Below are 26,330 nucleotides of genomic sequence, written 5' to 3' on the forward strand. Positions count from 1 at the left end.
AGACGACGAGGAAGCTGGCTTAAGAGAGCTAATATGTGGTAAGAGCCATTTCCTTTTTAAGCTATTTGCTGACATCTAACAGTAATGTCTCTAGCAAGTAGCTGTCGTCAATCACCTTCTGAAGGTCCGTCTGTGTCAATGCAACAGTTCATTTCGGTCTTGTCGTGTGTACTTCCTTTCTTGCCCTGTTCCTTACACATTAAACATGCATGATCAACATGCCAGCTGTTCCATTTAAAAGAGAGACATTAAGATTATCTATGTTTTTGTTTAGTTAATAGTTTATTAATTTGATTCTTATTTGCATATAAAAGAGCTTATTACACAAAAATCACAGGACAAAAGGAATAAAAGCTTTGCGTTGACGCGGATACATCTCAAACTTGCTCCTGTAGTAATCATGACAGAACTGTGCAGCCAGTGCCTGGTTACAGAGTACATACAGTACCACCAGCCACCAGGTCATAGAACTGCAGCCACAACAAACACTCATGGCAAGATAAATCAGAAGCTCAGCCAGGTAATGTGGACAAGAGACCAGATTAAACCAGCCCCCACATGGCATCTTGTGGGCCAGGGTCTCTACTTTACCTATAATGGATAGAGATTTAATATTAGTTTATAGAAAATTGTTACTTATAATATACAGTTATACGAAAAATTTGTTTAAACTTTTTTTTCCTCAAGAATCTTCCGGCAGCTTTCTACCTGAGCTGTCAGTCCTCATCTTAGCCAGCAGCGAGAGGGACCGGTTCTGGAGGAGAGATGCCCAGATGAAAAGAAGAGTCCCGATCACCTGATGCCAAGTTAGCTGATTAAAGAGAGGCCCTGGGACTTCAGAGACAAATACACAAACAGTTATTCAAATCCAGGAAAACATCAAGATACATTTGGGATGATAAGTACTGAAATATTTTTGGTTAAGTAAACATGAATTAGATATTGAGTTTTCAATTTGGAGGTGCATTAAAATGATGACAGGATCGCATCTAAGAAACTGTACTAACCTGACTGTGGCAGAGAGGCATTTATAGACAGGACAGTTAGACCAAGTAGGACATAGTAACCCAAACCAAATGCATATTGGACTACATTGATCACACCGTTAGAAAATACGCTGACAAACAGGCACTCCAATAGCCGTCTGAAGGAATGGATCCATAGCAGCACTTGTAAAAGTAGAATGGAGAGATGTAGTTCTGAAAAGCACACAATTAACTATATGAATATTTATTGGAGGGCAAATGTAAAGTATACTGCAACAGATTAAAGCAGAAAAATAATACAAATGTAAAGTAAAAAAAAATACAGGATCTTCCTTAAACAGTGTATATACAGATAATTCTAAATTTTCCTGATTTATTTACACGGTTTTACTATAGTAACAAACTGGTTGCCATTGTTTAAAAAAAAGAAAGAAAGATGAAGTGGGAGGGAAAAAAAACATTCTTCGCTATTTGAAGTACCTTTCCAAGCATCTCTTGGTCTGCCAGTCAAACACCAAAGCGCGTTAATTAGCCAATCAGGGAGAGCCTCACTCATGACGACAGAACGTAAGGAGAATAGTAGGAGGAGCCCATTCCACATGACAGACACCGCGTAGAAATGATAGAAACACCTGTAAACAACAACAGAGGAAATGTTTCATGCATAATCGCCTTGAGTCGTGACATGCTCATAACATGATATATGAGGAATACACACAGTCACTTAAAACTACATTTAATCCCGAATCACCTCTTTGATACGTCAAAAAGGTGCTGCCAGTTTGGTCTCTTGATGTCTTCTTTAGTTTTTCCATAACGGATTAAATTCTGAAAGACGCGCTCGAGGCTGCGAGGCAGTTTCAGTGAAAACTTATAGAGAAAAAAGGCTATTATAAAACACAACGCTAGCAAAAACCATATAACATTAACTATTGCTATGTGTTGAAGCATCGCCGCAGCTTCATACTGCCGTCCTGTCGCTTGAAGATACCGAGTCAAACAAATACTAAGTATTTTAGGTTCCACTCGCATTAATGTGCTGATGGTCTGGTATTATGTGTCATAAAACCCACAAAGAAGAAGCACTTCTGAATGTCTCTCTATAAACGAAATCTGCAGCTACAAGTATGAATATGAATGCTTAATTATCGCTGACTTTATTCCTTGCTGTTGTCATATAAACGTGGAGAAACATCTATCACAATGTCACTGACAGAAAAAATTAAATGGTACCTTATGTTTCTAAACTATTTGTTAACATGTCCGGCGGTGTATAACCTAAAAGTATGTATATTATAAAAGTGTGTATATTATAAGCACTCATTAGGGGAAACCTTTCGTGTTGGAATATAAACCGATATATACTATAATTTGTACTGACTGATTTGAACAAGATTAATTGGAACCCATTCAAAACTTCACTAAAGACATCTTTATAATTCAAAATCGCCATTTGCAGATCTACCTATGAACACATGGGGGCAGCAGGCAAAATATATTTTGTCAGTAAGAGAGAGAGAGAGAGAGAGAGAGAGAGTGTGTGTGTGTGTGTGTGTGTGTATATATATATACCTTTTTAAGGTTTTGTAGGTATACAGTTACAGAAGAATATGTTTAGTAACATTCTGAGTAATTTATAACTCCTATAGATTACTCAGAGATTCTTCTTTAATAAAGTTTTAACGCATCACCATTTGTAATGGCTTTGCTTTATTAATAGACAATAACTCATAAGCAATAATAAATATGAAAATAACAGTGAGGAAGTCTTCACCACAGGGTACGGCCCCAAACTCAATACTCTTGGGCCTTTTATAGCTCTTGCATACAATCTACATATAATAAAACAGCACAGCTAGATAGCTACACAGTGTAGCTAAAGCCACAAGTCTTCCAAAACGTCATTAAAAATTTCATAATCGAATCTGTAAAACTGAATTTTATGAAATATTTTTTAAGGCCATGTCATGTGTGTTTTTAGAGAAGGCTAATCAGAATGATTTATGGCATTTGTCATCGCTGTAAGATCTCACATGTAAACACTCCTGTGTGTTTTCTATGTGTGTTGGCTCTGAAAACTCCCCGATTCATGGTTCTATATTGTTCTCACCAAACGAGTCTTTCACACCTCTGCCAGGTATGACACATTATCCGCATTATTCTTTTATCATTATTCTATAGTTTTTGTTCCATCTTTATTAGCCTTTATTGTGGTTTCTCAGGATTTACAAAGACACAAAGCTGCAATCTCGCTTTAATCTCAGTATGCATTTAGCCCTTATTTATCAAAAATACAGCAAAATATTTTCTTACGACCTTACGTGAATTATTGTGACAGAAATGCATTATGAAGAATAAATGCACCTGCTATTAGTAGCATTAAAGCTAATGTTAGCATCAAGCTACATCAGATAATTTATGAAATTATTAGTACACTTTTACTCAAAACTCACTTTAAACCCAATGTCTGTTGTGAGGGAGTTCAGAACAAAGCAGTTTGTCATATCCGGTTCGCGAACAAATCATTCGATGTAACCGGATCTTTTTGAATCAGTTCACAGTAAAGAACCGGTTGCATCGGTTTTTGATTTGGTGAACTGGTTCAAGAAGATCCGGTTACATCGAATGATTTGTTCGCGAACCAGATATAACTAAACTGTTGTGTTTTGAACTCTCCCACAACAGACACGGAAGAGAAGACAATGATGAATAAAGTCGTAGTTTTTGCTATTTTTGGACCAAAATGTATTTCCGATGCTTGAAAAAAATCTAACTGACCCTCTGATGTCACATAGACTACTTTGAAGATGTTTTTCTTACCTTTCTGGACATGGACAGTATACCGTGCACACACTTTCAATGGAGGGACAGGAAGCTCTCGGACTAAATCTAAAATATCTTAAACTGTGTTCTGAAGATGAACTGAGGTCTCACGGGTTTGAGGGTGAGTTATTAATGACATAATTTTCGGCAAACTAACCCTTTAAGTTGTAATTATTCTAAGTCATCTGTTAATGTTTGCAGCTCCTGTTATAGTCAGAAATCTCTTTTATCAATTTCATTATTCTTTTATTCAAAATTTGCTGTTTCCACATACATTTTATTACAGTTATCAATTTGAACTCCATATGGTGCTGCTGCTCCAGGTTTCTTCTTTGTTCGGCGACACTTCTCCACTTTTGCTTGCTTTTGGTGTTTCTCTTTTCTTCCACTTGTAGCCCTTGAATGATGAGATCACCAAAGTCAACATTTATTTTACCTGTTTCACAATTCCCTATAGAAATCGGCCCAGTTTGGGAATTGATCTGAAAACCCCATATTTGCATCATTAAAAATATATATTTTTTCCTTAATGGGGTTCTGATTTAGTAGTAAAAACTCTAACTTTTTAATATATGTTATTTCTTAAATAGAAATATATCACTATATACACTATAGCTGAAAAATGTATATAAAAATAAACAGGTCAACTTGAGATTTGAATCTGTGGCTTAAGGAAGTACTTCTGCAATTGAGCATTTTTTAAAGGCACTTGTCTGTTGTTTTATTTACACACTTGTGCCATCAAACTCTTGTATGAAAGCTATATCATACTCATAGACATGCAGTATGGCTCTATATCAGCACGGTTGTGATTACCTACAGTACTCGTCCTGTGACCTTTTGGATTTCAAATGTTTTTGAAGTTAATATTCCACTCATTATTTACCATTAACGGCATTCTGATTTATAACAGGAAGTAACACAATAACCAGACAAGGACAGTATGCGTTTTTCTGTTTGCTTGCCAATGGAAGGAAGCCTCATTCCCCACTTGAGCCATTAACTATACCATATGTGTCCAGTCAATAAAAGAGAGTGTGTGAAAGAGAGTAATACAAAGCCTCTAAAGTATTTGACTCCAGGATGCCTCATATAAAAGGTAGGTTTCCTATCTGAGGATGTGTGCAGTGTTTCCTGCCCCCTCCTGACTCTTCCTCACTGTCCCCAGAGCTGGACCCTCATTAAGCTTCCTTATTGTTATTCCCCTCCTCTTTCCATCCTTTTATCCCCCTGCCCATCCATTCATGTTGCTTCTTCAACCATTTTTAGTGGCCTCCTTTGCATCTTCCGCTTTGTGTTGCCTAAACACACACTAACCCCATTTTTCACAATACCTGGGATTTATTTTTCATTGTTCTCTCACACTGTATAAATATAGAACTTTATCCATCCATTCATTTGCCAAATCAAAATGCTTGCGCTTGTCATCTGTGGGGTCATAAGATTCCATAATGATTATGACTAAATAACATGAGTATTTTTTGCTGCATGCGTTTATTTTGTGAATCATAAACTCACAATTATATATATTCTGTCCTCAGTAGTGTATCATATCTGGGGATAGTATGTGCACTCATTCTTCTACTGGACATTGTCTGTCTCTTTACCTCCTCTGTTCTGTATTTCATCAATAGGCTTATTTTCATATCATATTGATTTATTAATCAAAGGTGGAAAGACACACTAACCCCTGCATGCATGTGTGCACTCTCCAAGAACGCTGGTCCATTTACAATGTTCTTGAATCGTGATCTTCAGAAGAAAGTTTCATATGTTTAAACTGCATTTTTTTAATGGCGTTTGCTTGTGACATATGACATTTCAGAATGCAAACTGCCGGAATAAGCCGTTTTATAAGTGCACATAAACATGGCAGGTATAATTGCATGTATGTGTTTCAAAGGGTTAATGCATTTGATTGTGTTGATTATATTACTTTCCCACTCTATTGTCTGTAGGTTCTTTTTCCATGGCTTTTCCATGTTTTCTTTTCCAGTACCCAACGCTGATGACAGAGCAGGAACTGGCAAACCTTGGCCAGGACCACCGACATGTATGTAATAAATAGAGTATTAAATCATTATATCGTGGGTTAGATACTTTTTAAATAACAAAAAAGAAAGAGAAGAAAATGTATGTTATTAACTTAGAGTCAGGTCAGAATTTGGAAACTTAAAAGGAGGTTTTGAATATTTTTAAAGCTTAAGTGTGTATTTTCTATCAATAAATGAAATTGGTTTGTTTGTCTACAATCTTCCAATGGTTTTAGATAAACATATATTCCATATATTTCCTACATACAAACACACATTGCATGCAGCAAGTTTCAAACCAAATGTAGTAGTCTGCCTTCTACACAGTATGAGATTTCAAACACATTTAATGTCTACACTTTTCACACAAATCAACCTACTGTAATAATGTAGCTTACTTGTAGCTTTCATTGTGAAGCTGTGACAGAAAAAAGTATTTTAATATCAAAGAAATCTATCTATTTTTCGGTTATTACAAGAGTTAATGGTAGCATAATAAATTATACAATTCTTCTCCATCCCTTTTTTATTCCTTTTTGTTTTTCATTTGCCTATGTTGCTAAAAAGCAATGTGAAGAACAGAGTTCCCTTGGAGGGCTTTCCATGCCTGCTGTTTGCATGAGTCTGAAAGATAGGAAGTGCTCTCTTTTTCCTGATCCCCTGCTCAGAGCGGGAACTCTTATAGGTACTACGACTCCCAGCAGAAATGACCAGGACAGGAAACATGTGGTGGATGGAGACTCAAACTCTAACCCTTTCGATCCAACCCCCACCTAAAAAACCAAGGGTTTTTAAGACCCATAATGCATCAGTTCACATGTATATACCAGCAACAACCAAAAAGAAAATAAATGAGTATATCAAAATGTAAATTTGCTGCATGCTTCAAATGTATTAATCAGACAAATACTTGTCTTCTTGAAGTTATTTCACAAAATACCATGTCAGTTTTTATGCAGTATTAAAGACATTCATTTATACCTATTTATTAAATTACTTAAAAAATAACAGTATATTTCTTTCAAGACTTATACTTATCTTCACAGCTACTTAAAAAAAAACACTTTTTCTACTATGCTAATTAGTATTCCTATAATTAACCCTCCCGTTACATATGCACAACGTTTCACTGATCCATGATAACAGTTCTGTCACGCAGCAGTGGAATGTTGGGGAAATGTAAGGTTGCCATAACTGTAAATGTTTAGTCTCTCTGCTCAAGAAATTGTGTAACCACTGTAAACAACCAACAGTCGACCCAAGGCCTGATATTGTCCATCACTCGTGCACAAGGCCTACGTGCATTGTTTGCCTGGAGATGTCCTGTGTCATATGGCTAACTGTTACACAACAAAAGATCCACCCTCCCCGTTCCAGTTTTATCCTTTGGATCCACCCATATCCCACTGGCAGCTTCTATGGGACATTCTATCTCAGCCTGCTGGAAAAACAAGGGAGGTTACCATTACTCTGCCAACCTCCTTACCTCCAGAGAGAGAGGGGGGGGGGGGGGGGGGGGGAGAAATACTATTGATGACTGTAACAAATTAAAGTACAGATTGTTTACATACAATGGAATAGTCAAAGTGTTTTCCTCTGCAAAATAAGTCTGCTTTACAAACAAGCCATTTGTAGCAATTTTATAAGTTACTCAGAAGGTGGCCCAGATGTTCAGTTGTAAAGACAGTTTTGTGAAAAGAAATTAAGCAAAAATTAAAATTAATTTAAATCGTCCAAGGCCAACAATTAATTTGCAAATTCATTATAATACTTTTTAGACTATTCACAACTTTCTTAATTATGGGGTCACCATGCCGCCTAAATCACTATGATTTTCACCCTGCATTTAGGGCATTTATTTTATTTTATTTTATTTTTTGTGTGGAAATTGTGCATTTTCCATATCTTCAATTTTTGATTGAATTAGGTCTTTATCGTAGGCCTAAACTGATCTCTGATAAAGTGATTTAGACGGTTCTGTTTAGTCCTAGAGATCTATATTCTTCTGACCTTAGGCCTCTGGAGTCTGCATACATTTAATGAACAGTAGCCCAATGTCTTTGATTAGTGTGTCGCTCCTCCCTCCCTCACCTTCCTCTCTATCAACGCACTTCAGTCACGCGTCAGTCCGTGAGCGCGCAACAGGTCTCTGTCAGTGTCAAACGCAGAAGAGCGCAAGGATTTCTGTCCCTATAGTAGCCTATATTCGTCTCTACAGGTTTACGGATTTAAATATAAAACAAGACGCATCTTAAAGAAGACAACTGTGTCGTTTTATCGTGATGAGGAGTTAAGGAACTTCTGAATTTTGGTTACATGCCGGGACGGTCCAGTAACGGACGATGGCAAAGACATATCATGTGCTTTCTCTCATCGATATCCTCTTTACCATCAACTTGGTTATAGGTATGGCAAAAACGTCTCTATGCAAAAAATAGCATACTCAAACATTAAATATTCAAATACTCACATCATCATTACTCTAATCATAATAGGCAACTCATCCTAATGTGTGATTGATCGCACCGTTGATGCTGAGTTTCTGCTCGTAATGTTATCCGCATTGTAAAAGCTTTATTAAAATAGTAATTTATGAAAACTGTACACCTGCTACTGATTTGAAATAACTGTAATGATTTTTCTCAGCACTTTGTCGTTTTATGGTGTGTGTGTGTGTGTGTGTATGCATTTATATAATTGCATTTGCAATTATATAAATGCATTTATATAATTTTTAGTTATAGCATTGCTTTATTGTTGTTTTTAATGGTGTGTCGTGTTTGTGTGGGTAAAATTAATAAACTCTTTCTTAATGTTAGATGATGCAAACCATCATGTAGTTTTACATAATTAAATCAATATTATTGTGAGCACATTTTATAGTAGCATGTAATAGTTAGTATATTATATTAATTGAAAACAGTTTAATATTGTCACTCTGCTGCTGCGTATTAAAGTGTATCCGGAGCTTAACATAAATGTATAGGAGTTTTTTCAGTATAAAATTGCAAAATTAATTTGTTGATTGATTTGGAATTTCATTATGGTATTCACAACTCTATGCTGTAAGCATTATATAACAATTGCATTAATAAATGGTACCTTTTTATCTTTCCAATCTGCTCCACCACTGCTAAAATTGAATTTATTCAAAATAAAAGTATAGTTTCAAGATTTCAGAGAGATGTTTGCTTTTAGAACTTCTTATTATTTCCTCCTATTCTTTCTTGCCCTTATGTTTTAATTCCCTCAGTTCACTCTTATTCATCAGATACAATAAAGCCCTTGCCACCATTGTTGTTTCAAATGCTTTCAGTTCCTGGCAATTTAAATGTTAAAACAAGCAGTTGAATAAGTTAGTCTCCATGGAGTGCATGTGTTTTAGCATGATTTTTTGTGCCCATAAGAGTGTGTGTGTTCCCATAGTTCCTCTGGAGCAGGAATCCCACCTCAGGCTGTGGAGCACGGGGCCATTTAGCCAGGCCCCGGCCCATCTGCCCAGGCTTCCTGTTTTGACACATCCAGGCCTCCGTGCTGCTTTTGCAGCTCCAGTGGAAAAATATGGCAGGGTCCCACATCGTACTGCTCCACAATGCACTGTGCCATTCTGTGCTATACATGTCTGCATCCCTTATATATATCTAATGTAAAACCACGCCAGGCTATGGACAGGCATTCATGGTCCCACCACTCTTGTGCTTTCCCTGTAGACTGTGTGAATCCATGTTCATGTACAGAGACAAACACTAGTTTGACCGTTTGTTTGAGTGGCAGTGTTTCTTTGAACCTTTTCTGAACATGAATTGTTGTGGAGCATGCAGTGGATTTAACCTGGTGGTTGTGCTAAAGCTGTGAAAATGGCAACACACAGTCTCTTTATGTGTTGAAAATGCACTTGCATAGAGATAAAAAGGGAAAAGGGAGCTGCTTTCAGATGAAGTTGGAGATAAAGTGATGTTTAGGATTGAACTAAAGTATTCTGGGCTCAAAGTTAACCATGTCAGGGAGATCATAGGAAAGGTGCATATTGTACCTCTTTAAGTTTATTTTGTCTTGAGGTTGATGTGATGTATTGCGGCCACATTTGCAGTGATTTATTATGCCGAGGATTGTGGTCATACTGTTTAATGGAATCTAGTAACACTTTTTCTTTATTTAATTATTTTTAATCTAAAAAAAATAAAAATGGTAACGCTATTTTAAAGTGACATAATTACACTAGTTTCATGTGCTCACTACAGTAATAACAATTAATTATGCATTAGGCATTAGCATAAATATGCATAAATAAGCAACTAACTTTAAACCTAAACATAATCCGAAAGTGTATACATGTAGTTAATTAATATTACTCAGTACTTACAGAAAAAAATAGCCAAATAAAAACCGTTTCAACCAGAAACTAGATTAAAAACTTGGCTTGAAAAAGCCTAGCTAGAAAATTTGAAAAAGTTTTAAAAGCTTGCAGTCTGAAAGTTTTCAGTTTGAAGTACTTTGAAAGTTAAAAAAGTTTTAAAGATTAAAGTTTGAATGTTTTCAAGGCAATTCAGTCTATCAGAAAGATAAGTAGAAAACATATTGCTAGGATACCTGGGGTGGTTGCTAGACTGTTTCTAGTATGACTAGCATGTTGCTAACATGTTTTTAGCATGATTAGCATGTTACTAGCATGTTTCTAACATGGTTAGCATGTTACTAGCATTATTAGCAAATTACTAGCATGTTTTTAGCATGATTAGCATGTTACCAGCACATTTTTATCATAATTAGCAAGTTTTTAATATATATATATTAGGGGTGTAACGGTTCACAAAATTCACGGTTCGGTTCGATACGATACACTGATGTCACGGTTCGGTTCGGTTCGATACGTTTTAGATACAGCAAAATGTAAAAACATCTCAACTTTTCAGAATGCCGCAAGCGCACCGCGGGTCATGTGACAAGAACCAACCAATCAGCTTCATCCTTTCCCGTAACAACGTTGAGAGCTCAGCCAAGATGAAGGAACAGCTGATCATAGTTGTATATGGATTGCAATTTTGAAATAAATTCAGTAGCAGAGCTACTGCAAGCGATTTTTAGAGCTGCAAATCCATTTATCCTTCGCTGAAATTTCCGCGTCTCATGGAGAGAGCACGTCATTGTTGCTTAGCAAAGACAGACGCCTCAGGAGAAAGACGCGCTTAGCGTTTTCCATGCGTTTTTAGGAGCGATATGTGAACGGCCCCTAAGGCGCTCGCTCACTCAGCACGCGCTGAAGGCTCGTTGCAAAATGTCTAATGCATTTAACAGACCAGAAATATAAGATCCTAAAATAACCAACAGGTCTGGTGTTTGGGTTGGATTCCCTGTAAGCTATAGTGTCTAAATGCTGCAGGGATAGTTTGCTGCGTGCATGTTTCTCCTTTTTTTCGTCTTTTCCCAGATAGTACTGACGCATATATCCCAGATATTCCCGCTGTTTTTTTTTTTTTTTTTTTTGTAATCCCGCTGGTGTACCCTGTCATGTTGCAGATGCGACATACCGTTGTTTATTTATCCACCACTCTCTTGCCATCACCATTATAGCTTAAAGGGAATCCAAAGTGCACCCAAACACCAGACCTGTTGGTTATTGGGGGATCTTCTCATTTCTAGTCTGTTAAACGCATTGGCTATTTTGCAACGAGCCTTCAGCGTGTACTGAGTGAGCGAGCGCCTGCTGAGTAGCCTAACATAAACATATAAGATGGTGTTTTTTTCTTCTTCGGGAGTGTCAGGGGCGTTGCCTGTTACGTTGTTTGGGTTATTGGGCTACCTTGTTGAACGCATATCATTATATTTCTTTCTCTCTCTTTTTTTTTTTTTTCAAATATAATTAATTACTCCAACGAATTAATTATTCGAACGGTTCAATACGAATACGCGTATCGTTACACCCCTAATATATATATATATATATATATATACATAAAATCAGATAATAGTTTAAGTGTCAATCAAAAATATTTTTAATAAACAAAAATCAACAAACATTTTATTTCATTATTTACAGGGTAGCCTATCTGCAAAATTTGTAAAAATGAATTTAAGGCAATTTATGACCCATTTTAAGAGATGCGCAAGTAAAATGGACACGGTATGAGTGGTGTTGAACAATGTTGTAACTTACGGTATTGAGCCATAAAATTACATGATTTGCAGTTCAGATACAGGTTTTTACAAAAAAAAAATCTTATACAACAGTATTTCAGCCTTTAGACCATTGAAAAGGGATACATCAAGCATATAAATTATGTCAATTTATACATATAAATATTATTGTCTTACAGTAATTGTTTAGATTTTTAGAAGGCACGTTAGTATGTTGCTAGCATAATTCTAGCATGATTAAAATGTTCCTAGCATGATTCTAGCATGTTTAACAAGTTGCTCAAATTTTTTCTAACATTATTAACAAATTACTAGAATGTTGTTAACATGATTAACAAATTTAATAACACATGGCTTGCATGATTCTTGCAAGATTATCATGTCACTAGCATGATGCTAGCATGTTTCTAGTATGTTTAACAAGTTGCTAGCATTTTTCTAGCACTATTAACAAGTTATTAGCATGTTCAAATGATTACCGAGTTACTAGCATGTTTCTACATTTATTCTAGCATGATTAACATCTTACTGGCATGCTTCTAGCATGTTTAGCAAGTTGCTAGCATGTTTTTAACAAGATTAGCATGTTACAAGCAAAGCGTTGCGTTAGCCTTTTTTAGCACGAATAGCAAGTTACTTGCACGTTTTCTAGTATGATTAGCATGTTACTAGCATGTTGTTAGCATGAATAGCAAGTTACTAGCATTTTGTTAATGTTTCTAGCATGATCAGCAAGTCGCTACCATTTTGTTAACATGTTTCTAGCATTCTCAAGCCATCGTCGGCGATGTTTGCACGTAAAGGGGTTAAGTTATTTGCGCTCGTAATAAATGGCTCATATGAAATTGATCTAAAGCCAGAATAAGAGTTTAGTCCTCATTAAAATCACTCAGTGAATAATCATGTCAATATCTACAGCTTTTTCTGATCAAAACCTTTTGGGTGTTTTTTTTTTTTTTTTTTTCTTGCAGCGATAGAGCTCAGGTTTGTGCCTGATCCTCCAACCTTAAACATCACTGAGAAGACTCTCAAAATCAATGCTTCAGATACACTGGAGGTCACGTGCAGGTAAGCTTTGCTTCTGACGAAGAGCAGTTCTGTCTTGAAATGTACTTTCATTTCCATTCTGAAGCTACCTTTTATCAGAAGGGTGCTGTCTTTGTTACAGATGAAATTTTGATTGTAAAAACAGAAACTAAATATCAGTTAAATGTTGTCAGTTTACTCTGTTGACTGTCTTTTCAACCTGTTACACAGGGGGCGTCAGATCCTGGAATGGTCTACACCTCACAACCGAACCCGTTCTGAAACCCGGCTCATTAAAACAGACTGTAGTGGCAATGGACTGTTCTGTAGCACTTTAACGCTCTCCAAAGCAGTAGCCAATGAGACTGGAGAGTATCGCTGCTTCTATAAAAACCTGCCTATAGAGGATGGAAAGACTTCTATTTCTGTGTATGTTTTCATACAAGGTATGATTCTTGAGTGTAAATTTGTTACGTCATTTTTCAACAAATAGATGAACACATTTTTCATAACTTTCTGACCCTTTCACCCACTCCCTTTTGAAGAAAGTGGGAGCGAGAGTTGGAATGTTACAAAAAAAGTGTTCATTGCATTCTTCCTATGTTATTCTTCGGGACAAACCTCTTGATCTTCAAACATTATAAACTCTTCATTTCGGTAGAGCCACCACATTTTAGTTCGCTTTTCAACCATAGCTGCAAACTCCTGCCTGATCCAGATAGACAAAATGTAGGAAATGGGTTGTTTTAAGTGTGATTTTAAGTGTGAACTTACTTTATTCCACGCCTGTGGAACTCGACTATCAAATATAACAATTTGTAAGTACTGTCATATCTCTCATGTAATCTGAATAATGTATCAAGCGAAGAGTGAAGTAAAATTATACTTGATTTTGATAACATTATCTTTTCTGCATTTGTTTTTGTCAATATCTGGTTGTTAGTCCAAAACATACAATGCAATGCCTATGTTTTTAGATTATCGTACACCATTTGTCCGAATGGCTCAAGATTATGATGTGGTGTTCATTCGGGAGGGAGAACAGGTGGTCATTCCCTGTCTGGTATCTGTGGAGAACCTAAACGTCACACTTTACACTGTGAGTGTTTATAAACATATAAACACATATTCTCCTGCCCTATTTGGTAACCTTCTATTTCTATTTGATCTAAACCGAAATTTTTGTCGGCATAATTTTTATGTGTTAAGTATATTTCAGTGATGTCAAATAATATTTTTGATTTAAAGGTACCATAGAATGGATTGAAACAGTAAGTTTTATCTCAAAATACCCCACAGATAATTCATTTTGGCTTGTTGAAATGGCCCATTTTAAGGTATGAGCCAAAACACATTTTTTTTTTGTGTTTGTCCCCTGTAAATGAAAATGAGCTGTTGCTCCCGCCTCCCATTTCAGAAGAGTGCAGAGCTTCAAGAGCCCATGCTCACGGATATACCACCGGTGTTACGGTTTAACTGGTGGTGACCGTGTTACTGATCCTCACTTTGCTTCCAAATGCAATTTTAACTACCACATTCCTATTCACAATCATTCTGGTAGCACATGAAGGAAGCATAAGTGAAAACAGGCAAAGACAATGGTAGCTTTAGCAACATTAGCCTTACAGAAGAAGCTTTTTTGGAAAACAGTGCTTGATGCTTCCTTTGTCTGGAGTTTGCAAACGAATCGTTGGTATCGATCTCTCTTTCAGAAGCAATCTTTGCACAACTCCAGTGCTGAACTGACCCTTGTTTGTTAGGCAGTACGGTGTGAAATGTTAGCACAAACGTATAGGACAGCTACAGCAAAAAAAAAAAAAAACAGTAATGGCAGACCGCTGTTTCTCACTCAGGGCTGTGTATATTCTAATAGAGCAGAGAGCGTCACAAATGTGCAGGACTTTCCCCGACCATAACGTCATAGTAGTGAGAAATCTGGAACTAATTGTGTGGAGAGACAGTTTATGATTTATTAGGATTATAAATCAATGAGTGGATGGATTTTCACCATTATTGCCCGGCTGTTTTCACACACTGCGACCACACAGCTGTGATCAACCACCTTATAAAACAGATTTTTGCATTCTATGGCACCTTTAAATAAAACCATTAAATAAAAACATTAGTTTAGATGTTGTAAAGTTGTTTGGATAACTTTGAGGGAGTTCTCTGTATCAGCAAACTACACTACTGTTCAATTTTTTTAATGTGTTTGAAAGAAGTCTCATATATCTCACTAAGGCTGAATTTAATTTAATAATTTAATAACAAATAATACAATAAAACAGTGATACTGTGAAATAATATTACAATTTTAATTATGACTTTTATATTTGAGTATATTTTAAAATGTAATTTATTCTTATTCTTAATTAATTTCCAGCATCATTACTCCAGTCTTCAGTGTCACATGATTCTTCAGAAATCATTCTAATATGCTGATTTGCTGCTCAAAAAAACATTTCTTCTTCTTCTTCTTCTTCTACTTCTTCTTCTTCTTATTATTATTATTAATGTTGAAATAAGTAGTTGTGCTGCTATATATTTTTTTTGTGGAAATTGTAATAAACTTCTTTTTTTTAGGATTCTTTGTTTTAGAGAAATAATTTGTTACATTTTAAATGTCTTTACTTTCCTTTTTGAGCAATTTAATTAATCCTTACTGAATAAAACTATTAGTTTCTTACCAATGGACATTATGTATTTAGTTTTCTGCTACACATGACTACATACCTTTAATGTGACTATATGAAAAGATGTGACTATAAAGTATTAAACTAATATTTTAACATGTCGTTTACTCGTCAAGATCCCTGTGTTGTGTTGTGATTCGCCACTGGCAATATGATGTGAACAATGTATTTATTGTGTTTGCCTTCTACAGAAGTATCCAGTAAAAGAACTGGCCACTGATGGGAAAGACGTCATCTGGGATAACAAGAGGGGCTTCGTCCTGCCTAGTCATGTGATCAGCTATGCTGGGGTGGTCTACTGCCAAACCACTATTCAAAATGAGACCTATCAGTCCCCATCTTACATTGTGGCTGTCGTAGGTAAGCAAAGTTTATTTGGAAAGGTGAATGTTGCATGAAGTTCTGTAATTAAGAAATATGATATGACCATTGTTTGTGCATCTGAGTCATTATTTATTTTAAGTTTTGCAAGCATGTTAAAAATTATAAAACGTCTTTTGAGGAGGCAAGACTGCATTATTTGAGACTTTAGAACAATCTGGTGTGAGATCAGCTGCCCTGGTCTCAAGAGAACAATGCTCCACCCGGCACGTCCCTTACTCCCCTTCCCTCTTCCTCAGGATACAAGATCCATGACCTCACCCTGAGTCCAGCTCATGAGAGGCTAACGGTAGGGGAGAGGCTAATGCTAAACTGCACCGCTCACACCGAACTCAATGTGGGAATTGACTTTCAGTGGATTTTTCCTCATGAGAAGGTCAGTAACTTGTTCAGAAAAGTTTCACATAAGTTAACCTCAAAATTCAGCATTAGTAACATAATCTTAATTACCACCACAACAATAAAAAAAAGTTAATAGGTTAATGTCCGGTGATTAAAAACAGCCAAAAACACAGTTTAAACAGAAGCCGTCAGATACGTCTTTATTTGATAGCAGGTGTGTGTCAGCTTGCCTCTGTTGATGTGTGAACCATAAATCGTGACAAATAACTAGATTTTCACCTATATAAATATGATTAAAATTTAATAATATTTTTATTTTGCAATTATTTATTTTAATTGACATTGTTTTATGTTTTCGTATATTTACAAATTTAATTAATTCATGTTGTGGCAAATATACATATATATATAAAAAAGTTATGGAATACATTTCTAAAGTGTAATATTTTCTAATATTTCTGTGGTAAGTTATATTTTGTAACACACAGGCATAACTCTTATTGACTCCAGAGCATTCCTTTCAAATTTTTCATCAGCTAATTTTTTCTTTGTAAATATCTGGCTGCTTAGCTATGCTGACAATTATGTTTTACTTGAGACACTTCAATCATAAACTCAGTTTGATGCATTTCAGATTTTTTGAATTTCGTTTTATGATTTGAATCAGTGCAGTCCAGTCCGGCTAATTTCGTTGGATTGCAGTTCCATAAGAACATTGTGCATTTCTCAGGATGGTTTTGACCCATCAGTCTCTCTTGCAGAGAGGTGTCAACAGCTCAATACCAAGGTCACGCTATGAGTCCAGGTCATACAAGAAGAAGCTGTGGAACTCCTTAGAACTGTCCAATACTCTCATTGTAAAGAACGTGACCGTAAATGACACAGGAGAGTACATCTGCATAGCCTCTAGTGGTCAGATGCAGAAAATTGCCCGAGCAGCCCTCATCGTCTATGGTATGTGCTTTTTAGTTATCAACTTAAACAAAATAGAGCATCATATAATTGAAAACATCTACATTTCAGGGCTGCTGGCACATCTAAGCCAGTTATAAGCTGCTAGCATAAGAAGCATAAAGACCATATGTTTTATAATACAAATAATACACAAATACACTGCTTCAACACATTATGCTAACATATTGATTGATATTTCAGAGAAACCATTTATAGCGCTCAATGATCAGATGTTGCAGACTGTGGAGGCAACTGCTGGCCAGGAAGAGGCAAAAATCTTGGTTAAATATTATGCTTATCCAGAGCCCTCTGTCAAGTGGTAAGTGATTAGAGTAAATAGAGTGTGACTTTATTATATTATATTATATTATATTATATTATATTATATTATATTATATTATATTATATTATATTATATTATATTATATTATATTATATTATATTATATTATATTATATTATATTATGTGTCTATAAAGAGTTTATTAGGATTCTGTGCAAGTCAGACTGAACTTGCATTATGTTTTTTTTTTTTTTCACCCTTGTCCATCCAGGTATAAGAATGATCAGCTGATAGTGTGGAAAGATGAGTGCAGGGTTAAGCCCAACAGAGGATCTCTCACAATATATGGTGTTACAGAGAAGGATGCTGGGAATTACACTGTTGTCATGACAAATAAGATTACCAAGGAGGAGCAGAGAAGAACATTTCAACTATTGGTTAATGGTATCTCTCTTCTCTTCTCTTCTCTTCTCTTCTCTTCTCTTCTCTTCTCTTCTCTTCTCTTCTCTTCTCTTCTCTTCTCTTCTCTTCTCTTCTCTTCTCTTCTCTTCTCTTCTCTTCTCTTCTCTTCTCCTCTTTTTGACTGTTTCACATGTGTGTTTATATATAGTTCACCCTAAGATCTTTGAGAAGGAAGTGCCGTTGGATCGAGATGTTCATATGTATGGCAGTAGCCCTACACTCAGATGCACAGCTAGCGGAGGATCCAGCCCTGTCACAATACAGTGGCAGTGGATGCCGAGAGAGGACTGCCCAGTCCAAATTCTGTAAGTCATGTGTCACATGGTTTGATGATATGTCCTTGTTTTGCTTCAAATGTAACCTGTCTAATACAGCCAAGAATGTAGACTGTTAAAAATAGAAACTTAATGTCAGATAAATGTGTCAACATCTAAATGAACTAGTTTTATTCAAGACAAATTTCAAGACAAAATTTATTAACAAAAATAAATTCGTATAAATCAGTTATCCTGATATAATTAGCTTAGGAAAACTAAAGTTATTTGAAGATATTGATTGCTCATGCCACATTTTAGTTTATACGCACATATGCAATTTTTTTGTTAGCGTTTTACCATCATATTATTTTTGCTTCAGTGGAAAATGCTGCTCATTTTCTCTTTAAGCTTACTATATTAAACGTACTGTACTATAATCTTACTATATTATGAAAAGGGAAATATAGGCTAAAATCAAAGGTGTGGCATAGTGAACTGTTCACCAGTATACCCAAATATTTGCCGTGATTTTGCCAAGTGAGAAATGTTCCTGGATCAACATATTTTGATGATCCTGGATCAACATTACTGTCCACAAATACAGACTTAACCCAATCCCTACCCCTGAACCTAAACTTACCCATAATTTATTCCTAAAATCAGAGGGAAATGATAGCTGATTAATAATGGTGTAGAAGCATCTAACCCTGATTGTAAGCCTAAAACTGACATTTCCTGAAAAGTTGATTCTGAATTCGGATTGGTTGATTGGAATGATGTTCCAGGATCAACAAGGATGTTTATCCATGAACATGTTGTACTTGGTCAAATCATTCTCACCATCCCCAAACATATGTAGAAGTATGTTTCTTGTTCTCTCTGTTCTCTATTTATCTGCATTTGGATGAAATGTAATAAAAAGGCTAAAACACATATATCACAGCAAAAACAGAATTACCTCATGACCTCTCAAACAGTGAGCTATTAGGAGGCAACAGAAACCAAATAAATCTGCTGCAGCAAAACCTTTCAAAATCATACTCCCTAAATGCCACCATTTAAAGAGAAAACAAAAGATTTAATATTCCTCCTGTATTTGTATAAGGAAGTTGCTTAAGTCAGTGGTAAAATCATTAGTCATTTAGTTGTTTTTTCTGACAAATCACACACCAAATGAGAATGTTTGCATGTCCTTGTTTGCTTAATGCTTTGGCATTTTTGTGTGATTTGAATTTTCTATTCATTCCAAGAGAACACATATCAGAACTGTGCTAGCATATTTGTTCCAGGTGTTCAAGTATGTCCCAACTCATTAGCATATTGTGTTCTAAATGGGAATTCATCCTGAAACAGCTGTTGTGATTGGTCCAGCCAGTATGACTGCTTTGGTTAGAGAGATTTGTTATGCTAAGAAATAAGCTCCTGTGAGTTTTGTTTGAAATGTGACTTTGATTGGCAGCATGCATTCAAAGAACATCACTTCCAAGGATGTTGTGATCATGCAACAAGTGTTCAGGGCCAGGCATCACGTAAGCCTTATCTTCAGATTGCACCCTCACATACTTCCGTAGTCCTCATCACAACTTCCTGTTGTTCTAAAAGCAGACACATTCAAATCCCGTGTCCTTGATCAAACATGAAAATAACACTATGTCTGTCACTGCATCCTACTAACAAGAGTTCACCCTCATCCTCACCTTTCATTACAGCTTTTATGTGTCCTATTTATGTGTTTGTCTTTTTTCAACTCTTTTTCCTTTTTCTGTCTCGTATCCCATGGCTGACATAGTGTACTTGAGGTGCTGATGTCTAACCCATTCTAAATCTGCAAATCTTTATGTTTATTGACATTTATATTAATTCCCATTGCTCACAAATATGTATGGCAGACGGAGTTGTAACCAGGCCTTAAAGTATCTGATTTTGACAGTACTTAAGTATTTTATTTATACTAAATTAATATACTAAAGGCTCAAAGGTGCACTAATCAAAGAGACATGACAGTGCATTACTGTAGTATTGTGGAGAAACAGGCATAGGCAAGAATCTATGTGCAGGTATTTCACGGAAAAGAACAAACAATAAGCCAAAAACCACAGGGAACAGAATGGCAGGCAAACAGACAACCATTACATTCAATAACTCACAAGGACCTAAAGAAACACTAGCCCTGCGTCTCAATGTTCATACTATCCATCCTAAATAGGATGTGAGAATAAGTGTGTCCCAAAGCATAATATGTTTGAAAGAGTATGCCAAAAGTTCCCAGATGGTCTACTATTTAAGGGCGAAGTGTGTATCCAAGCACACTCTAATGGCTAAAATTGCCCACAATCCATACATTTGGGCGAAGGATTCGGTCCAGAGCCACAAACACAAATAAAGCGTGTTAGAATAACTACAAATGTTGCGTATGTGCGCGATCGAGGGTTCAGTAGAGAGGATTATAGAGGTTTTAGTTACTAATAATGAACACTTAACCTGGTAAAAAAATATTTATTTATTGTTATCTGTGTTATATTTCATCTGCAACAACAATATGAACTTTTATAAACATCATTATGCAGAACATTAACTTCTGCATTAACTTTTAAATGCATCATTATGCAGAAAATATGAGCAGAGTTCTCTGCATGAAAGACCCATGGATCAACGAGCCAATTCTTTTCTCTCCAGTATGGTATGATGTTGAATTAAATGAAATTTGGAGGATGGTAACTGTGACTAGATGATTGACAGGCCAGTTTACAGTGACAGCTTGCATGTAACACGTGCGACAGAGCGGTCCTTTAAAGATGCAATTGTGTGACGTGATAGTATATCCCAAAGCTTGCCTACTTTTCTACTAAACACTCAAAAGTGTGTACTTTTTCTTCACCAAAAGAGTACATACTTTAAGGACATAGTATAAGTAGACACATTGAGACGCAGGGTAGGGCTACACATAAATGGGGCTAACAAGCTTTACAAGATCACAAGAAACACACAGGGAGACTAATCAAGGAGAACCAATGAACAAATGGACTACAAACACCACGGGAGACAGGAAGTGACATAAAAGTATAAACGTAACATATAAATAAAATAATAAGTAAGATTAAAAAGTCAAAACCTTCTTGCAATGGATGTGCTGGTTTCAGCCTTATTGACGGCTGCAGTCATGTCCTTATCTCATATATAAAACACATGTGATTCACAACTACTTACTAATGCACTCCATACATGTAAAGAAGCCTTGTTGACAAGTCTGGGTGAGTAAGGGCGAAACGCACAAGATATAGTACCTTCAGTGCCCTGTAGATGGCGATATAAATTATTTTGTAGCCGAAATAAACTGTTGCAGAAAAAGCTAGGTGCCATGCAAAATGTAATGTGTAATTGCAAAACTCATTACAAATGTAGTGGAGTTAAGAGTACAGATACTTCTTCAAAAATGTATTGAAGTAGAGTAAAAGTTAATAATATCTTTGGTGATCAGTAAAACTACAGAGTATCCAAAAAGATCAATTACAGGAATTAATTACATTGACTCAAATACACCTCTGGTGGGAGAAGTGAAATTAGAGAGGAAGTTGTGGGACAGTCTAAATTTAGAATGTTAATAATAGGCGCATTGTTGTTGTTGATTCAGTTTGGCGTTTTCTGTTCCTGTTGGAGATGTGTAGCTAGATAGAAGTTTTTATTTCTGTCTGCGTGTTCTCTTTTGAGATATGGTTCCTCATGCCTTTGTTAAATATGAATATATAAAATGCTAATATACATATATATATATATACAGTACAGACCAAAAGTTTGGACACACCTTCTCATTCAAAGAGCTTTTTTTGTTTTCATGACTATGAAAATTGTAGATTCACACTGAAGGCATCAAAACTATGAATTAACAGATGTGGAATTATATATGGAATTATATACATAACAAAACGTGTGAACAACTGAAAATATGTAATATTCTAGGTTCTTCAAAGTAGCCACCTTTTGCTTTGATTACTGCTTTGCACACTCTTGGCATTCTCTTGATGAGCTTCAAGAGGTAGTCACCTGAAATGGTCTTCCAACAGTCTTGAAGGAGTTCCCCCGAAAGATGCTTAGCACTTGTTGGCCCTTTTGCCTTCTGTCTGTGGTCCAGCTCACCCCTAAACCATCTCGATTGGGTTCAGGTCCGGTGACTGTGGAGGCCAGGTCATCTGGCGCAGCACCCCATCACTCTCCTTCTTGGTCAAATAGCCCTCGATGCCTTCAGTGTGACTCTACAATTTTCATAGTCATGAAAATAAAGAAAACTCTTTGAATGAGAAGGTGTGTCCAAACGTTTGGTCTGTACTGTATATATATGCAGAGAGAGAGAGAGAGAGTGTGTGAGAGAAAGAGAGAGAGAGAAGAATACTGACAGTACAATATTTGTAGTATAAAAATAATAATAAATATAAGTAGTTTTATTACAAAATAATATAAAAATAATGGATTACTTTTTAAAAATGTATACGATTTTTGACAGCGTAAAAACTGGTGAATCTTATTATTCTGTGTCATTCACAGACCTAAGTCAGACGAAAGTGTGGTGAATTGTGACAAGTGGAGGGAGATATCAAACAACACAGGGAAGAATCCCATCATCAGCCCCACATCTGTCATTGGACGCTCTCTTAAGGTAAACATCAATTACAGTACTGTGCTTTGTTTAGAACATGCAAAAAACTTTTTCCAAACATAAAATATATTCATAATAGGATTCAGAATCAAATTAAAATCTGGTAATAAACCTTAAATATAAGTAATAAGTGAAGTGACATTCAGCCAAGTATGGTGACCCATACTCAGAATTTGTGCTCTGCATTTAACCCATCCGAAATGCACACACACAGAGCAGTGAACACACACACACTGTGAGCACACACCCGGAGCAGTGGGCAGCCATTTATGCTGCGGCGCCCGGGGAGCAGTTGGGGGTTCGATGCCTTGCTCAAGGGCACCTAAGTCGTGGTATTGAAGGTGGAGAGAGAACTGTACATGCACTCCCCCCACCCACAATTCCGTCCGGCCCGAGACTAGAACCCACAACCCTTCGATTGGGAGTCCAACCCTCTAACCATTAGGCCACGACTTCCCCCAAAACATGTTAATGTTAGGATGTACTGTAAAATAAATAAGATGCTGCACTATTTTAGGTCACTAATCAAAAAAGTGAATGTAAATAAAGTGTTTTATGCAGATGGTCATGTGTTTTTGCTTCCTTTGAAGCTCAACATTCTCTGTGGATCATCACAAATGATGCTGGAGAACATGATCATCAATCAGATCATGAGTGTCACTATCATTAAAGCCAAAGGGAGACAAACCAATTACGAAGACAATTTGAAATTCACATATATTTTCAGTTCAATTATTTACTCAAATTTATAATCAAAAATGTAAAAGTTTCACTATAAGTCTGAGACTTTTGGACCCCACTGTATTATTGGTTAAATAATAAATTATTGGTATTATTGGGTAAATTTGACTATAATTATATTATTAAAATGATCTATTGCCTTTGATGTCATTTTTAATTATCTGATTGTTCTCCAATAGACCATCAGCACACTGAAGATTCAGAAAGCAGTTGATCATGCTCTCTACAGGTGCATAGCCTCCAATAAGATGGGAGTAGAAGAGCGAGTCATTGTGTTTCAAGTAGCTCGTGAGTGCCTCTAAACACTGACACTGCCTCCACTCTATAGGCCAACTTAAACTATTGAAATTAAATTTTAAGCAGTGGTTAAATCCAAACTTTCGATGTTTGTCTTCCTCACAGGTTTCCTCAACCTAAGCATCCTCCCCTCCAGCAGCCCTATTGAGGGAGAGGATGTGATAATGCGCTGTGTAGCCGATCGATTGTTGTACTCTAACATGCAATGGTATCGGGTAACGAGCACAGCCAACCCCGATGCCTCTCCTGCAGCCGTGCCCTGTGATACCCTTAGCCTTTCACCTCTCCACCAGACCAATGTCACCATATCAGGCCTGCAGGGCACCAATGCAACGCTGGACCTAACCATACCCAATGCCACATTGATGGACCAAGGCTTGTATGCTTGCCAAGTAGAGAACGTGGGCACCAGTGAGAGAACCTGTTTACTTCACAACCTCAGACTCAGAGGTTAGTCCATAGCTTTATATTTTCGGAAACTTGTTTTCGAAAGTGAAGTGATGTGTAGGGGAGCAGTTGGGGGTTTAGTGCCTTACTCAAGGGTCTCACCTCAGTCGTGGTATTGAAGGTGGAAGAGAGCGCTGGTCATTCACTCCCTCACCTTCAATACCTGCAGGTACTGATACTCAAACCCTTGACCTTTGGGTTACAAGTCTGACTCTAACCATTAGGCCACAACAGCCTATCCCGTTGCTCAATGGCAAAGGGATGTCAGGAAACATGTTTGAAAACAGTTATTATTTGTGTCATTTTATTTATTGGTGATGCTAGTGGTGCTGAAATTGCCAACTTAATGGACTATATTTAGTTCCACTACTCAATTTACTTCAGATGGGATACTGTGTATTGCAGAAATCATGCACAAGCTTAAATGTTCATCACAGATTAGTTTATATCTTTCTGCAGCTCTTGAGATGTCAAGAATTGTGACCAATCTGACTGCCCAGAGAGTAAATGTGAGCGACTCTACATCTCTCGTGTGTGAAGTGTCCGGCACCCCAACACCTACTGTAGTCTGGACTAAAGACAACCAGACTGTCACGGAGGGATCAGGTGAGCAAAATAAAACTATCTATAAAAAAATAGTATTGGTGTAAGGATAAGCAACTCTCTATGTTTGCAGTATTATCAGTTCACAAATGCCTATTGGGCTGGAATACATTATGTAGCTTTTGCGACTTTTTTCAAAACTAGTTGAAAATGGCAGAGCCAACATGCAGAATATGGATTTCACAGAAAATCGGCCACAGACTCAGATTTCCTACCTCCAGACTATGAATCAGTTCACATGGAGGATATCAATCATGTTTGATATTTTGTCTGAATGTGTTATGTGGCTTTTACCAATAAGGCGCATGCTTTCTGCATGAGTTTGCTGGTAGTGTGCGATGATGATCCCCAGTTGATTAGTTTGTGATGATAGTGTGTCTATAACCATTAGAAAGTTGGTATAGTGATTTATAGTGCTTCGTGTTTAAAAATCTGCTCAGATTTAAAAAAGTAATGTAATATATTCCATCCTTAAGTTTGCTGCTGAACTCTGAACTCAACTCTTTGTTTGACTGCAATTCTCAGGCTTGAGGAAACAATTAATTAATTGTTTAGTTATGCTGAATCTCATAGTAAAATCAGTTTAGATCGGGTTCCAGCAGTGGAAACAAAACCAGTGATGCCAATATAGTCTTACAGTGCTGCAATTACTGCATGCCACACAAATATTAATACACTTTGGCAAAGCTGTATCAGTCAATTGGTACTTTAATAAGATTTGTCTACCTGATCTGGCCCTGAAAATGTATTATTATTAAGTGATACGAAATAATATTTGTTGACTTAAGTAAAACCAGCTCATTTAGATGTTATGGAAAGCATGATAGTAAGGCTACCTGACAAAACATTTTTACAGTGACAGTAATGCTCATGCTTTTCATGCTTTTCTTTTGTAAGGTGTGATTCTGAAACAGTCAAATCGTGTCTTAACCATCCAACGGGTGAAAAAAGAGGACAGTGGTCTTTACGTGTGTACGGCCTGTAACCAGCAGGGCTGTGACTCTCACGAGGCTCGTATCACTGTAGATGGTGAGTGTGTAAACAAAACTCATTGCCTAATTTATTTTATTTTATTTCATTGGTTTGCAGAATTAAAGAAAGGGTAGTTAGGACTTTTATGCAATACATTAATATAATTTGTATTTGAAAGATAAATTATCTTATGCTTACCAAGACTTCATTTATTTGATCAAAACAATGCAGTAAATACAGTAATA

At 36.5% G+C, this 26,330-nt stretch overlaps 2 protein-coding genes across 2 annotated transcripts in view; one reads left to right on the plus strand and one right to left on the minus strand.

Annotated features, from left to right (window-relative positions):
- Positions 1 to 248: 248 nt before the first annotated feature.
- Positions 249 to 1,974, minus strand: LOC127938786 (polyprenol reductase-like). Its single transcript, XM_052535652.1, has 5 exons — positions 1,738 to 1,974; positions 1,467 to 1,618; positions 1,008 to 1,199; positions 709 to 834; positions 249 to 591 (listed from the first exon to the last, which is right to left on the minus strand). Exons 1-5 carry the CDS (start codon positions 1,935 to 1,937, stop codon positions 332 to 334), a joined length of 930 nt encoding a protein of 309 aa, XP_052391612.1. The 5' UTR covers positions 1,938 to 1,974; the 3' UTR covers positions 249 to 331.
- Positions 1,975 to 7,954: 5,980 nt separating this feature from the next.
- LOC127938716 (vascular endothelial growth factor receptor 2-like) overlaps positions 7,955 to 26,330 on the plus strand; it is a 28,646-nt gene continuing 10,270 nt past the window's right edge. The window contains exons 1-15 of the mRNA XM_052535538.1: positions 7,955 to 8,248; positions 12,949 to 13,045; positions 13,235 to 13,449; positions 13,981 to 14,102; positions 15,888 to 16,056; positions 16,317 to 16,453; positions 17,181 to 17,373; positions 17,575 to 17,692; positions 17,927 to 18,099; positions 18,266 to 18,422; positions 22,914 to 23,025; positions 23,946 to 24,054; positions 24,169 to 24,513; positions 24,970 to 25,116; positions 26,011 to 26,142. Coding sequence (XP_052391498.1) covers positions 8,185 to 8,248; positions 12,949 to 13,045; positions 13,235 to 13,449; positions 13,981 to 14,102; positions 15,888 to 16,056; positions 16,317 to 16,453; positions 17,181 to 17,373; positions 17,575 to 17,692; positions 17,927 to 18,099; positions 18,266 to 18,422; positions 22,914 to 23,025; positions 23,946 to 24,054; positions 24,169 to 24,513; positions 24,970 to 25,116; positions 26,011 to 26,142 — 2,290 coding nt within the window. The 5' untranslated portion in view covers positions 7,955 to 8,184. The remainder of the gene's footprint in view (positions 8,249 to 12,948; positions 13,046 to 13,234; positions 13,450 to 13,980; positions 14,103 to 15,887; positions 16,057 to 16,316; positions 16,454 to 17,180; positions 17,374 to 17,574; positions 17,693 to 17,926; positions 18,100 to 18,265; positions 18,423 to 22,913; positions 23,026 to 23,945; positions 24,055 to 24,168; positions 24,514 to 24,969; positions 25,117 to 26,010; positions 26,143 to 26,330) is intronic.

The sequence above is a fragment of the Carassius gibelio genome, chromosome A20, assembly GCF_023724105.1.
Source record: "Carassius gibelio isolate Cgi1373 ecotype wild population from Czech Republic chromosome A20, carGib1.2-hapl.c, whole genome shotgun sequence".
NCBI lineage: Eukaryota > Metazoa > Chordata > Actinopteri > Cypriniformes > Cyprinidae > Carassius > Carassius gibelio.